Source organism: Athene cunicularia (genome assembly GCF_003259725.1).
Source record: "Athene cunicularia isolate RWA chromosome 2 unlocalized genomic scaffold, athCun1 chr2_part1, whole genome shotgun sequence".
NCBI classification, from domain to species: Eukaryota; Metazoa; Chordata; class Aves; order Strigiformes; family Strigidae; genus Athene; species Athene cunicularia.
The window spans coordinates 104,333,425-104,349,455 of NW_020799095.1; the positions used below are offsets into that span (position 1 = coordinate 104,333,425).

The 16,031-nt window shown below is 38.1% G+C and overlaps 1 protein-coding gene across 1 annotated transcript in view; it reads right to left on the bottom strand.

Annotated features, from left to right (window-relative positions):
• The window catches only part of ZNF521 (zinc finger protein 521), a 214,898-nt gene that overhangs the window by 111,820 nt on the left and 87,047 nt on the right, over nt 1-16,031 (bottom strand). The window contains exon 5 of the mRNA XM_026842241.1: nt 7,439-7,523. Within this exon, the coding sequence (XP_026698042.1) occupies nt 7,439-7,523 (85 nt within the window). The remainder of the gene's footprint in view (nt 1-7,438; nt 7,524-16,031) is intronic.

Below are 16,031 nucleotides of genomic sequence, written 5' to 3' on the forward strand. Positions count from 1 at the left end.
GGGGGGGGTGGTGGGGGGTGCCTGTAGCCCAAATAAGTGACACACATGACCTGAAGCCCGGTGAACGGTGCTGCTCTAGCATGTTTACAGCTGCCTTTGCTGTTTCCGAATACATCTTGAATTTTTTGTTAAATTGCGCAGATAATTAAAGCCTCTTCATATTTACAGTCTGCTTCATTGGTACCATGAATTCTGTTTTCAGTTACTGTCTGCAAATTCCCTCTCTGCACAATTTCATACTAAGCAATAACACTTCATTTTACATAAGTTTTATCTGATGTCCCCATACAGAGCTGCCAGCTGTACAGCAAATGTGCAGCTCTCAAACTGAGGCCTACTAGGCCACAGGCTCCATCCTGAGATCTGTAAGGCACCTTGCTGTCATTGGCAAGCGTTCCCTGCTATCGCTGCTACCATCGCTCCACACTACACACAACTTAAAATCATCTGATTATTAGAATTTGTGGTCCACACTCCATTTTATCCTTTATTTAATCTATCCCCAGATCACACATTTGTTTAAATGTTTTGGCTGGTTTACAAATCATGCAGCCATCTGCACAGTAGGTGTGACACCATTTTTTAGACAAAAGTTACATTACAAAACAACAAAGATAAAGTCATTTGAAATGCTTTGGTGTTTGTTATTCTGCCTGGTTTGCTTGGACCAACTCTAAGAAATAAATAGAATTATCTGTGTAAATCGATGAACATCTATGAAAAACAACACCCAGCAGAACGCAGAGCTTGCTCCATTACCTACGTTAATATCATGACAGCTGAGGAGAGATGACCTGGCCCACTTCTCATCTCTCCTGTACAGATGGCTATTAAAGAGAAAGTATCCCTTTTGTATGGTCCATGCAGAAACCCTTTATGGGCTTTTCAAATAAGCCAGCATTGCCCACAGGAGAGTAGCTTCCTGTTAGTATTAAACAGCCCAGATTTCGTCTATTTTGTAACCCAGCTCCTCACAAAATAAACCTATGTTTCCTCAGATTTAACTCCAAATGCTGGTTTTCCTGGGTATTTCAATTACATCTCCTCATTTTGCAGAAAAGATGACCAAGTTTCCTCTAACTTTTAGACAACTTCTTGCCAGCTCTGCCTGTAAATAGGAGATTCCCAGGCATCAAAATGATTTTCTGATGCTGAGAGGTATGATCTGTCTCTTCACCATAAACCCACAATTTCCATTTCTTACTACTCAGGAATCAGTGAAAGATGATCGACAGAAGGAAGTCTCCACCTCCTTCTTCCTCTAGTGGGTAGATGCTTATCTTTGGATTCATTTTCTCCAAACCTCAGGTAAGAGGGACTTCACAACATCAGTTTTACTGTAGAATGATTAAACTGACGTTTTGAAGATGCATTACTTGAGGTCAACACGATGCAACAAGCATTAGTCGCCCAGCACAGCTTTCTGCATAAGTGAAAGAAAAATCATGGGTTTTAATGACCTTAGGCATTAGACAAATAATAGAATGTGTGAATGCCACATGTTATTACAACCAGACCAAAATTTTTGGGAGCTCTAGAAAGCTAATTGAGGTATTTCCTTTGTTTTGACATCAGTGATGTTGTCCACACGTACCGTAATGTACACTGTAGAAATGTAAGGCAAATAAGATGATTTACTTTTATAGGTTTATTATGCATGCAGTTAATACGTGCATAATGCAAACATGCCTATCCACACAACACACAAGCATATATACATATTATATACTTATATCACTATCACTGAAAAGAAAAAATCATGAGTTGCACTAAAATGTGTCTTTACATCTTCCAATGGTTACATGGTACTTGTTGTTGTCAAACACAGCTGTAAAATTTCTTTGTAGAGAAATTAGAATGTTAGATCCCACTTTCTATATACTGTTCTTTTTAAACTATAATTCTTCCAGCATAGATTTGTTTACTTGGGGTTTAATGAAGTATTTGCTGGTGTAAACTAGAATTCTTCTTGTCAACTGCAGGGTTGCTTCATCTTGTTTTCCCATTTCCTTCCTAACTTCTGTGCTCAGTATCTTTTTTCTTTCCCTTTATTTCCTTCTCTTGCTCACACCTAATACCTTGCTCAATGCTACACAACATCCTCCCCTCAACAGGCTTCCCTCGCTCCCCACAACAGACTTCACAAAATGTGTTGTACACATAATACTGGAAAGGTTAAAGAAAGAAAAGTCTGCTTACTTATCAGAAATGACCTATATAGAAATTGTCAAAAGTAGGGTTGCAAACAGATACTGAATCCTGACTATGACACCCTTCCCCTTTGCTCCCCGACACTTCAGAGGGGTAGTGGCTCTTGCTATGACACTGGGGCTTGCTTTCTTCATCGACAAAAGTAGCAGCAAACTACAAAGATTGTGGCTCTTTCCCCCTTTTATCATTCTCTTTGTCAGTCTGATCAGTCCTCAATGGTAAATGTGCTGCTCTGTTGTGCACAGCCAGCGGCTCGCAATTTGCTCACTATGTTTCATGAGACAGTTGTTTGTGGCTGTTTGGAACACATTTACCTCTTTGGGGATTTATGCGCTAGTTGCAATGCCAACCTCCATAGTGATAGAGATTTCTTTCTAACTAAAATAGATAATTAGAAGCTGGTAATTATTGGTCAAGAATTATCAGAGTGAAAAAAATTAAGCTCTTCATAAATATTCTTGGCAATGTCATCTCTTTACATTATCTCATGCCTAACAGCACTTTACTCAGAGCACTTACAAATTTACACTACTGCGGTTGAGCCTCATAATTTTATATGGCATAATTCCTTTTCTGAGTTAAACATGTCCGAACTCCCCCAGTTCTGAGCCACTCGGTATGTTCATGTGTGCAAAATCCTATGCAACTGTTAGGGCAACTGTTTTATTTACACCGAACTGCATCAGATACTACAGATGTAAAGGAATCAGTGGAAGAAAAACCAGTGTTTAGCTTGTCTGCTTAAAATAACAGGGAAAATAACATGAGGAGCAGTGGAGTGCAGCAAACAGAAAACTAACAATGGCAGACTCTCTTCCTACCCTCTCAGGTCAAATGCCAACTATAAACTATGTGATGAAAACAAAGGGATGTCAGAAAGCCTCCCTCTTTTCCACAGACACCATGCACCCAGAAATAGAACTTTCTCAAAGAAAGATGCTAAAAATTCCACTCAGAGGGAAAGGTAAAAGAAAGAAGGTGGCTGAAGAATTACCGGTTATGCCAGCACTTCCTAGACCCATACGAAACATGCCTGGATTTACATTTCCTCCTTTCCTACTCAAAAGCTAAGAAATTGTTTTACCAACATATTTCAACACACTTACTAACAAATATGTTTTCATTTGTCAATCATTGTCATGATTATCCAAACAAAAGTAGATGCTTACATCTAGGTCCAAAATAATGCCTGAACAAAGGGTCTATTTAAAAAACTCCACGGTTTGCCTCACTTTCTGTTTACTGGCATCCCCTAGCCTAAGCTTGAACCAGCGTGTAGTTTAAGCAAACATGGGTGTTGCTTGACGAAGTACAGTGTCTAGAAATGTGCAGACAGATCTGGCAGTCAGAACTCTTGAACTTTCACTCACTTAAACGCAAGCAAGGAATTCTACTTCTTTGACTCTTTGTCCTCATCTATTCAATGGAGAAGGCTTACTGTGCCATCCCATCACAAAGATGTTGGGAAGACTCAATTAAAGGCTGCAGAAGAGTTTTAAAATGGGAAGTTCTAGAAGTTATGAACATGCAGTTACTGAGGAAAACCATCCTTATGACATCTTTTAAATATATAACTTGTATAATAATGAATGTAAATTGTATTGTTGTCAAAGATACTTAAGGTTACACTTCACTGGGTCATCTGCAGATTTTATTTTCCATTAGGTGGCATAATCCCTCTTGTTGAATTGATTGAAACGTATAATAAAATCTGTAAAAACACTATATACCCTCCTAACAAAGAAGAGTAAGAGGCTTTTCAAATAGACTCTAATCCCTCTTCCCCTGCTAAATGTCTAGTTGAGATTATATTTGATTAGACAAAAACACACACATACACACAACCTAAAAATACCTACCCTCAGTGGAGCTATTTTAGCCAACAAAGTAATTCTGGTTGCCTTATTTAAAAGTCTAAGTTTCACACTGGGGTTTTATAAACATATCTTTGCCTCAGTGACCTTCCATAATGCAACTTCTCTCTGTGGATATTAGCAACTCTGTTTACATTCCAGGATTGAGTTCAATTAGATGGGACACCAACTTTTCTAGGTTCCCAAACTGTGAACAAGATGGTGGGTAGCAACTGTTTCCCTTAGGTGGCTGAGCATGTATGTCTATCCGTGGTTCTCACCCATTTCTCAGCAGAGTTTGGCAGATTTTCCACCTTCTTGTTTGTCCCACATCCCAGGTGCATCCCCTTTTCTCCTTCCCCTGTACTGTGATTATGGAGTCCTTGAGGTAAGATGACACTACATCCATGAATAACCGTAACACAGACAATGCTAACATTTTACTATAAGAAATAACAGTTCCCGACACTGTGTGATGATGTCTGTAAAGGCATTTATTGCCCCTACATGTGATCTAGGGATTATCACACTGTTTGACTTTTAACGCCTGCCTTCCCAGATTACCTTCCCTCTCCCTTGCATTTAAAGTCCTTCTTTTTTTCTCTCTCTCTTCCTGAAGCTTTCTCACTTTCCCTTCCCCAGAGAAGAAAAGACACTACACCTTGTTCTGCCAATCTCCTACTAGGAAAGCAGGACAAGAAGACATATTTTATCAGATACATGTAAAAAAGGGAAGGATCAATGTGTTTAGAAAACCAGGTTTTTTTCTTTGGTAAATGTGCTGTGTCCGTAAGTCAATATTCACTTCAGTGTTTCATCTAATATATTTTTCAATCTATGTATTGATATAGACGCAGGTGTCTGGTGTTGCATATATGGGTTATGTATTATATATATTCACACTAATGTGTTTACATGCATATTTTCTGTATTATATATGAATACCATAAGCCTACCCACAGACGCACATAAACTAAGGACAGTTTAAATAGCTTGATGTTACTGCTTGAACCTTTCTCTCTAGACAGAATATGATCTTGGAAAAAGGCCTGTGAACAATGATATAAATTAAAGGGGAGAGGGGAGAGTGAAATTAGAAAGATAGCTAAGGAAAAATCCAATTAGTGGTGAGAAGGCTAACAGAATTGGAGATCAGAAATTATTTTTCCCTGTGCTTCGATTCCGAGGTCACATTCAAAACTCTCCGGAACGTTGATATTCCTTTCACTCCATCCCAACACAAAATCCCCTTGCATTTGCTTAATCGAGGCTACATCATTAGGAGCTGCACTGTAAGTCTGGCAGCGCAGATAAGAATCTTTCACTGAACACAGATTACCATAAGCATGACCGGCAAATCTCCCTGCATGTTTTGCAAGCTCCTTCTTTATTTCACTGGGAAGATTTTATTATTAAGCACGTTTAAATCTGTGTCACTATGGTTATGTCATGAAGTAATATCATGCATGATTAGATACAACACAGACAAAACAATTAAATATTTTTTAAAAGATTCTCTTTCTCATTCAACCTCATCCAGCTTTTCGATATAAAGCATAGGCAGTTAACAGCTCAGTTTAAGAAAATCAGCCTTTGCACATCTGCAGACTGAAGCCAGCTAACTGGATTTGTCCTACTTTACTAAGTCTCTCCTTTCTCTCCTCTCATTCTGACCCTTTACTAAAACTCATCCAGAAAACAGAGAAAAACAAAAGAAAATCTGAGTATTTGATAAAAGTGGGCTCCTGTCCTGAAAATGTGAGGCACTTGGGAAGTGGGTGACAAGCAAATACACCACTCTGCCATTCCAGCATCACTCCTTACCCACAGTGTCCATATTCCCTGTCATGTTTCAGTGTGACTACAATTAAGAACAACATGTCAAACACTGGATTCAAAGAAAACAGCAGAAATGATGAGTTCTGCTGTTGGTAATAACCTACTTTTAAATTTCACGTTACTGACCCAGATTGAATACTGTGAAGCAGTTCAAATTATCTCCTCCCCAAAGACACAAAATATCAAAACTAAGGCTTAATCCAAGAGGCAAATTGCTTTGTTCCTTTACAAAACCAGCTTGTCATTTCTGTTTATTCATTTTTATGTAAAGTATATAAAAAGTTCATGTGCTAAATGTCTTAAAACTCATTAATAAAGTACCCAGAAAACAGACTATTCAATTTTGGCAGGCAACTTTCTTCTACAGTGCAGCGAAATTACTAGTGCTTATGGAAGAAATTTGCATGTTACCTTGAAAGAAAAAAAAAAACAAACCAGGCATCAAGCTAAGTATTTTTAAGTTATAAAATGAAAAAAACCCCAGCAAATTCTCTTCTGTTGGATATGTAATTATTGGCTTCTATACCATATCGTTTGGTCTGTGCTTTGCATGCTTTACTATTATTACAGCAAGAAAAACAGCGTAAAGGAAGCAGGAGTATAAAATCAGTGGTATCCATCTCTGTCTTGAAAAGTAAAATTTGGAAAAGAGGTTAAAAACAAAATGAGACAACCCTGGCAATGTTATCTTATTAGCGGGCAAATGATGTGCTTGATAAATTTAATTGGCTGATAGAACTCTTAGTGCTATTACTGAGTGGTTACCAAATTGAAAACATTATGGGTAATCCTAGGGGAATAAGCAAATAATAGGAAAATATGAATATCAAAGAAAAAGCAGATTTTATTTTATTCCAATTTACAACTGTAACAGCCTTGTAAACATCAAGCCAGGCTTACATTCAGGAATCCTAAAAGACTTTTTAAAATGCTTGTACCTTAAAGAGCAGATTCCATTACTGAATACCACAGTTCCTTATTTTTTCAAATAAATGATAGTATTTAATTGTATACAGACACTCAGGATTTTTTTCCAGACTGCTCAAACACAACAAACAATACTATTTTATGGCCATTTGAATTATCTATGTTTCCTAATGACAAAAACTCGCCAGTTTTGATTTTGATACCAAGGTGCTTGAGAAGTACACAGTAGTGTCATTACTGTAATAACTTCTGAAATTAAAACCTGTCTAAAACTCTACGGAAAGCTAACATCCAGTTCATTAACCATTCCTGTTAGTTTGTTTTCAATAATGCAAAAATGATTAGAAGTTTAATTTGCTAATCACCTGTGTTTTGACTGGCAGTGGATATGTAATTCTCTGCAGAAGTCTAAACTAGCCCTTGCAGAAAATAAAATATGCTAATGCTTTATCAAGTCTAATAATATGAATAAAAAAATCAATCATGCCTAGGTTAATCATTGATGGATGCAATTAATTTCTCCTTAACTGTTTAATTTTAGAGGCAATGATGATCATGAGTAAGAGAAATGGCTATCTGTCTTTGAGAAGTTTTAGTGCTTCACTTACCAATCATGTGGTTTGCAACATGAACTTGGATATCCCATTCATTGTAGAAAACCATCTGACATTTGATGCACTGGTAGGTCTTCTTCTAAAGAAACAAGGGTAGATAAAATTTACTGAAACATGCAGTTGGAACCATTTCACTATAACTCAAAATAGAGTTCAAAGAGGTCACGTAAAGCTCTCCAGCAGTGTTTTCATTAAGCCTTAATTATTAATATTTAAAAATAACACTCTGCAGTTCTGTAGTACCTTTTATCTGAGTTTGCTCAAACTCCGTAGAGGTTGGTTTTTTTCAGCTTCCTAACTCCATGGACATATCTGCTTTGCTAAAACACCAGCTTTATATTCATGGAAGGCAAAATGCAATGAGGATATGTGGGATGTGATCCAAACAACACTGAAATCAACGTGAATCCTTCATTTTATACCAGCGGATTAGGCCCACTACAGAACTGGGGAGAAGCCAGGAACAGAATACAGAAATCAGAAATATGCTTCTCCCTCGTTCTCAACTGGGCTGCAGAATCTCCTGTGCACCATACATTTTAAATGGTCCATCAGGTTGCCATCTTTCAAGGAAGGAAAAATCCCTGCTAGTCTGGACAAATGGTTACTGTATCCAGGCAGTTGCCTCAATATCTATTGGCATGCCTGTACTAAAACTGGGAAGGCTGGCTGGAAACTAGCCAGAGAGCAATCCTTCTGGCCACATTACATTGGGACTGACTGACTTAAAAATCATGGTGTATACAGATCAAATTTCATTATAAACCAGGAAATGCATTACTCTGCTCTCTTTGGTGCAGAGGAAAAGTTTTTCATTTATGTCTTGGTGTCTTTCAAAAAGATCTGCTATTTCACTTTTCTACAAGGTATATCACCTGTCTAAGACATTTCAACATCCTAAGAATATGATTGTGTTTTCTCTTATTGTTTTTCTTGACCTGAATTGGCCAGAGATTTGATACTGGAAAGCACTGCTTTAAAAGGCAAAACTAAAGAGTATATTCAAAAGTAAAATTTTGGGTTTTCACCGTAAGACTTAAAATCTGCAGTTATCCAGGCATCTAATGAGACAACTCAGATTCATAAAATTATTCAACTGCATAATTGTAGTATCAAGGACTCAATCCTAAAGTAACAGTCCTGGAGAGCTCAATTGTTATTTTGAAGATGCAATGAAGGCAAGGTAAGCCCTGAACTGCCACATCAAGGCAGTAACTCAAGAGACATGTATCTTTCTGTACAGCCACAGGCACCTTGCCTACATCAGCAAAAAGAAAAAAAAAAAAAAAAAGAAAACCACATATTTTTAAAGAATGTAAAGTCACAGAAAACTGGCACAGATGTAGTAAATTGCAAATTTCATATATATTAGTTGGGGAAGAAGTAAGGTTCACTGGAAAATGTGCATCAAAACCACAGCCTTTATATTTAACTTCTGAAGAGTGTTATGCAGCTGGTATCATCGATTATATTTTTTTTTTAAAGGGTTTTTTTCCTGACTCTAAACATTATTAAAGACTTGTGGAATTTGTTATTGGCATGTAAATTTAGATGCCTTGTCCCAGACAGATAAAGTGCCCATCCATTAAGTATGTTTCTACGTCAAGCCCATAGGCAGGAATAAAGAGTTTTTAAACCTGTGTCATTTTGTCTTACCAAGTTAACTGAAAAATTAGTGACTAATCAAAGTCAACTCTGAAATTAAGTGTTCCTGTGGGCTCCTCTTTACAAATCTCCCATTGCTTCTCATACACGGAGGCTATTTTAATTTTCTTGATGACAATAACAAAATGTGTAGTGTCACTTCTCAGTGGAAACAATCATAAGCCTTTTTTGCCGTTTTTAATTTATATCAACTTTAGTCCTCTGAAACGTAACCAAGTTAAATCCTTATGTAGACAAAATCAATGGGCACCCAGAAAACAAATCTGCTTTGATTTAGCTTTACAGTTATGATTTGTAAAGCCTGATGCTTTAAAAGATAGGCTTTTTCTCTTTTTTGTTGTTGTGATAATGCTGGTAACATCGGTAGAAATTCAGATTCAGTCTAAGTATTTCCTATTATATATTGGTAAATTTAACCTTACTGCACTACATCTAGATCTATCAAAGACCTCTAAATAATGACAGTCACGATCAACGATTTATTATGCTAAGCTCTTTACAAGATGCTTTTTGATGCTGACATATAGAACAACAATATTGCATAAATAACAATCACTCTCCCTTTTTTTAAAACATTGTTTCCCTTTAGAACTAGTTAGAAAATATTTCTTACTCCCTGATGACTGGCACTATATATTGTTTATTAGCATACCCCTAGCATTATTCCTGATATGTGACTTTGTTCAAAAACAAAGAAACATAAACTTAATGGCTGGTCTTTTCTCTTGTTAGCACAGTGATGCAGAGTGCATGTCATGAATTGTCGGCAAAATTATGACTGATGTACATAATGACAACACATACAAAGGTTGGGGGTTATTTTGAAGTCGAACACCAGAAAACAAAGTCATTTGACAACAACAACAACAAAATAATTTACTAGTACTTACTAGCCTCTTCAAAATGATCTGACATATTTGCAGAATCACACAGAGAGTTTTTCTTTTTATCATGAAGGGTAGAATGCTTTTGTGACTGCTGCTTGATCAAACACTAGTTCTTTTTTGTTTCCAAACATATTCTAAAATGTCGACATCAACTTTTATTAGCTCAACACACACCCATCTCAAAGTGTCTTGTGCATGGTTAAGTTTTTATTTTAAAAGCAAACTCAGTAAATTCCATTTACTCTTAGATTTTCAAATGATCAAAACCCAGTCATTTTCACAACATGCTGAACAAAACCCACGTACTCATTTCCATATGTTTCGCATTCTAAGGAAGTCCTTTTTCACTGCAAGTTACATCCTTGTCTCACAAGCTTTGTCAGAACCATGGGACTCATAACTGCTTACAGGAGCTCCTGGGTCCTGATGTGCTTCATGGCTGGTCCCAATTCCTTACTGGTGTGAAAACCAGGGGGAGACCCAACCCCTCCTTATTCCGTGCTGCCACAAAGGGGAAACTTGGGGGAATAAGACAGAAATGAGCCCATGGGTATTGCAGCTCCATGTCCCTTGCCTGGATAGCTGGGGAAGAAGCCTTGCAGCACGTATGTAGTACAGAAGAAAAATTTGGTTGTGACTCAAGGAGGCATTTGAATTTCTCTTGAGCGTCTCCAGACCTTTGTGATACAAGATGGCTCCACAGAGAAAGGAGCACAGGGCTGTGACAAACCATCCTTGCCTTGACACAGCTGTTTGCAGCAAGGAACCCTGTCTGGACTCCATGCCTCTCTGCCCAAGTCACCTGTGACTATGGAGGACTCAGCAGAACAGAGCAGGCACCCAGGCCTTGCTGCTCCAGCTCACAGCCCAGGGCATATCAGCTCCACACAATGATGAAGGCTGGACAGCTGAGGGCACTTACAACCTAACCTGCCTCCACTGCATTTGCCAGAGGACACCTGTCAGCCTCCTGCTGACAACATTCCCATTCTCCCCTCCAAGCACAAAAACAAGCCAATGCACATTTCCTGTTACAGAGAAATATCAGCAAAGGTGGGCCACAGAAGACCCTTACCAGTGCATTTCCATATGGACTCAGACAGGACCAGTTTAGTATCTGGAGAAGCTGTACTGCGCTCTAAACTATGCCTTGTTGCAAAACCTCCAAAGACTTGTTTCAGAGGAGAGCGACACATACATTATCAGAAGGGATTAAGAAAGTGGTTAAATATTTTATATATTATTGTGATGTCATCTTTTACTAAAAGCTCTTTAATAAACAAGCCCACAAACCCTCACTAAGCCCCCTCCTGTCAAGAACTGAAGTGCCAATTTGTCTCCTACTGCTGAATGTAAATCTGAGGCCCAAATCATTCCTGGGGCCATTCAAAATTGTTGTAGAAGAGTAACTACTTGGACTAAGTGTCACACAAGAACACTGGACAATCTGGTTGACTCTTGCATTCATGTTCACTTGCATTCCTGTTTTCAGAACCAATTTAAAGCCCTCTGGCATGCAAAGCTTATTTGTGACGACATTTAATGAGCTTTGGATTGGATCTTCAATCCATGCAGAGCATATGCATGTGTCTCTCTAACCTTCTGAATAATTTATGTCACCTAGACCTTTAATTATTGTCCTGATCCTCACTTGTCACTTCAATTTTCAGAAATTCCTTTCTATAAAGGTGCCCAGAGTGTCCATGTCGTGTCAAATGAGGCTTTGCTGCTTTTACAAATGGCCCAAGAATACGGTCTTTCAATTGGTACTTCAATTCTGTGTCAAGAATTTTATTTGCTTTTATAAACAAAACAAAAAATCCTAATAACCACTCTACTAGAGGATTTACAGTTCTATTCAGAAGTCCTTCAGAAGTATGCAGAAGATCCTTCTGTGCAGCCTTCTGTGCCCTATGACTGTCTGAGGTATCCACACATTCTGCTTCTATTCCCCAGACTCATTATATTACTTGAAAATGAACTGCATATGCTACTTATCTGCCCATGCTCCACCTCCTTGTCAAAGTCATTCACAATTTTATCACCTGCCTATTTTGTTCTGACATTTCCCCAGTTTTGTACTATCAGGGAATTTCATCACCTTACTACTTACTCTTTCTTCCAGACTACTGATATGCCGCATAAATTCAACAAAATTGGTGCAAATAATGATTCTTAAGGTTTTCCATTATTCACACCCCTCCAACATAACCTGCTTCAATTCACAAGACTCCTATGCTTTCCATAACCAAGTTAGTGTTTCTTTTCTTTTTTAATCAAACAAAGTATCTCTCCCTAATGCCATACTTATTCACCCAACAGATTAGTCTTTTGTGCTATACCATTTCAAAAGCTTTGCTAAGATCCTGGTAAATCATGTTTATAGGCTCCTCTGTCAGCACTTGTGGCTACTCTCTCAAAATAATCTTTATTGAAAATTTTAAGCATGATCCTCCCTTTGTGAATCTTTGCCCTCTATCCTTCATTAAATCCAAACTTTCTATGTGTTCTTCTATCATGTCTTTGATTAGCCTTTCTCTCATGTTCCTCACTGTTTAAATCAAGCTCACAAACCAGTAATTTCATGCATAATCCTTACAACCCCTGTTAAATGTCTGTTTAGTAGCCTTTTCCCAGGCTGCTGATATCTCTTCTTAAAAGACTGTAGATTTATCTGCTTAATGTTTCCTTTTATCTTCAGCTCTTTTCTCTGAGAATTTGGGGATGGATATTTTTCTGTGTTTGTAAGTCACTTTTTGTATACTATATTCCATTATATTACATGTAATCCATACTTCACTCTTCTCCATAGGGAGGATATGCCACAAGCTCCACGACAAAGCATTTTTTAAACAGTATTGGTTTCCTTGATTACATATGCTATTTCCAGATCTTCTGTATCCCCCTTTTAACTGAATACTTGTTCCCTATATGAAATAACCAAAATTAAGTTTTATAGCTTCTAGTGCACAATGCCTACAGTCTCTCAGGCTTGCAGGCATCTCTACTTTATTCTATACTCCTTTCACACCTCTCTTGCATGCACTACCAAAAATGGCTTTGACATGTACCTGTTAACCTACCAATGACCTCCTGTTTACGCCTAGGTACATTATTTACCCTTGTCACACCAGTTAAGGGGACTTTGAAGGTTTTCTCCCCTCAGTTTCAGCACAGACTGAGGGTATGGATCAAGGACACAGCTGAGACACTCTGCTGCTGCCAAGAGAGCGATGCCACACCTCCCTATCTCCAATTCCCCTCTCCCAGACCAATCATTCACTCACACTTTCCCTGGCATTAAATCCAGGGTGGAGCTAATGCAACCTGTTAAACCAACAGAAAGGTAACCTGACAAGAGAAAGTGAATAGCTTCCAACAAATCATACACAAAACCATGTTAAAACTTGCACATTAACTACAGCAACTTGCCAGTGCTAACTCCTAATGCTGCCAGATGATTTTTTACATCATCGTTTTATTAAGCGTTAGCAGTGTGCTTGGCCTTGCATAAGGCACAAGAGCAACCATGGTCCCAGTTTTTTTGTCTATTTAGCCATTTTTCATCATAGCTCAGATTATCTTTGACAGTACCTTAATTGAGGATTTCTTTTCTATCTTCCTGGATGCTTATTTTGTCAACCTTAAGCTCTTATAAAACTAAGCATATGTTAGCCAGTTTCACTGCATAGTTAGCTATCTATCTTGCTTATGGGGCACTGTCATCTTGCATTTTTTTGAACTGACTAATTGCTAACTCTTCTCATTGCTCACACAACACCCTTTAATTAGCATTTCCTGATTGCTTTTAAAAACCTGTTCATAGTGATTTTATGAGGATTTTCCTGTTCTTCTGCTTTTGTTTAGCAGGGTCTTAAATATAACGGGGTCTCAGTGTACATGCCTAGAGAAAAAATACAATCCATGCTGTAAGGTAAGCAGAATGAAAAATGGAAGACAAACATTATTTTTTTCTAATTTCTTTCATTATGGTTACTTATTGCTTTAGTACACAAAATTCACCGAGTCAGAAATACAAATGTTCCTTCTAGCAGTACTTTCCTCTCTACTCTGCTTGAAGTCATGGTCTGCTGTTCTGTCTTTCACCTTTACATTCTGGAGTCTGCAACTAATCACATTTGTCTTCAGTGTCTCTTAGTTACAAACCTTTCCTTCCCCTGACTGATGAAGTGCCTTAACTTTCAATGTCTCTCATCCCACAGAAAGAACCACATCTTGCAACATTCAAAAATAACACCTCTTCTCTTTGAGCTCTCTAATCCTTTAACTCTCTCTAGGTCTTTGAAACTCAGTACTGAAGTAACGTACCTGTCAGAAAAGTAACTCTAAAACCTAGCAGCACATGGCTGTGTATTTTTTTCTCTCAATTACTTCATAGCAGGTTTACATAGTTTATGAGTACAAACAGCTTTAAGTACTCTGAATTTGATTTGGGATCTGAAAAACAAATATGCTTCTTTCTGTCTCTCTGTCCTACGGCCTGATACTGGTTGAGGCCAAGCCTTTGAGCACTGCAAGTGTATGTGATGAGCAGTGCTCAGGAATCCAGGTTGACTGTCTCAGCAACTGAACTTCCTGTCAGCATCCCCACCTCTGTCTCCTTACAGTGCACTTAAATGCTGCTGCCAACCTGAGACCCTCTGAAACCAGAGAGCTGCTAACCCATCAAGAGGCAGCCCAACATTCAGCATCTCAGTGTCAGAGCAGCTGTGTGGCTATGGACATTAAGGAGAAACTATGATCAAGACTGCACTGATGATTTTGCAGATGACATGGCATCAAAGCACAGGCAGTAGAGCATGACTTGGCAGGTCTGAGATGCAAAAAACTAATATTCTGAGCAAGCTGATAGACTTTTTTCCTTTTAAAGTTGCTTTTTTCCCCTTTAAAAAAGGCATACTGAGACAGACTGTCATTCAATAAAGCCACTACTTTCTTCACCAACAATCAGCAACAGATGTAGCCCAATAAAATTAATAGTTTGCAAGTACGCACAGGAGAATGCTCTTTTGTCTCTTTTCTCCATCACAAATTTTGTAAAAGCTTTCTGGATTTTAACAGAAAGGCAAAATCATGGGCTTTTTATATACCTTGTTTGGTTTGACTTAAACATTAAATCTGCTTTTCTCCCACACTATGGAAAATTAATGCTGATTAATTTCACTTTCCGAAGTACGACTCGGGACCCTCCCTCTGCCCTTAACTGTCCACTTTCAACTCAACATTTATTCCTGCAGAATTCTGGGCTATAATTTACTAAGATAATTTAATCCTACAGAATAGAACTTGTGCTCAAAAATATGCAACATTAATATTAATGTACAAACAGAAATATATTACTCATACATAATATATAAGAAATTAATTTTCATTGAAGTATCAGGAGAAGGATTAAACCCCTTAGATCCTTCTCATGCAATTAGCTCTGCACTTGGGGAAGTCAATGGGACTTCACAAATGAAGGCTTCACATGATAACACTGGCAAGACTGGGGTTTCACAAAGGCTTGCCTACACTACGAAATATGCCATGAACAGAGTTCTATGATCACACTGCTGTAATTATGGTACTACACTATATGGATACTCTTAGGCCACATCAATGTTAACAAATATACTGGTAGCAATTGAGCTGGCACACAGCTGCTGACACTGCAATGCTGCTTGACTGCGTGCCCGGTTGAAAAACCTCTGCTGGGGCAGCACAGCTGCCCGAGGAAGTGGTGTACCAGCAAAACAAGTACTCTGCTGAGCCAGTCTTCAACGCTATCCACAATGATTTGTGTCTAGCTGTTTTCTCCTGTGAAGACATACTTGCTTTCCTCTAAGGGAATTAAGGGAACTTCCCAGAATTCCCTCTGTCCTATTTCATAATCTTTTACTTTCCCATTGCTTCTTAAAATTCCATCAGTTCCTCTTAGGTACATCCTGTAATAAGCTCATTTCTTTTTGCATGGGGCTTCAATTTACTAAAAAAAAAAAAAAAAAGATTGAAGAATTTGTTTCAGTAGCAGA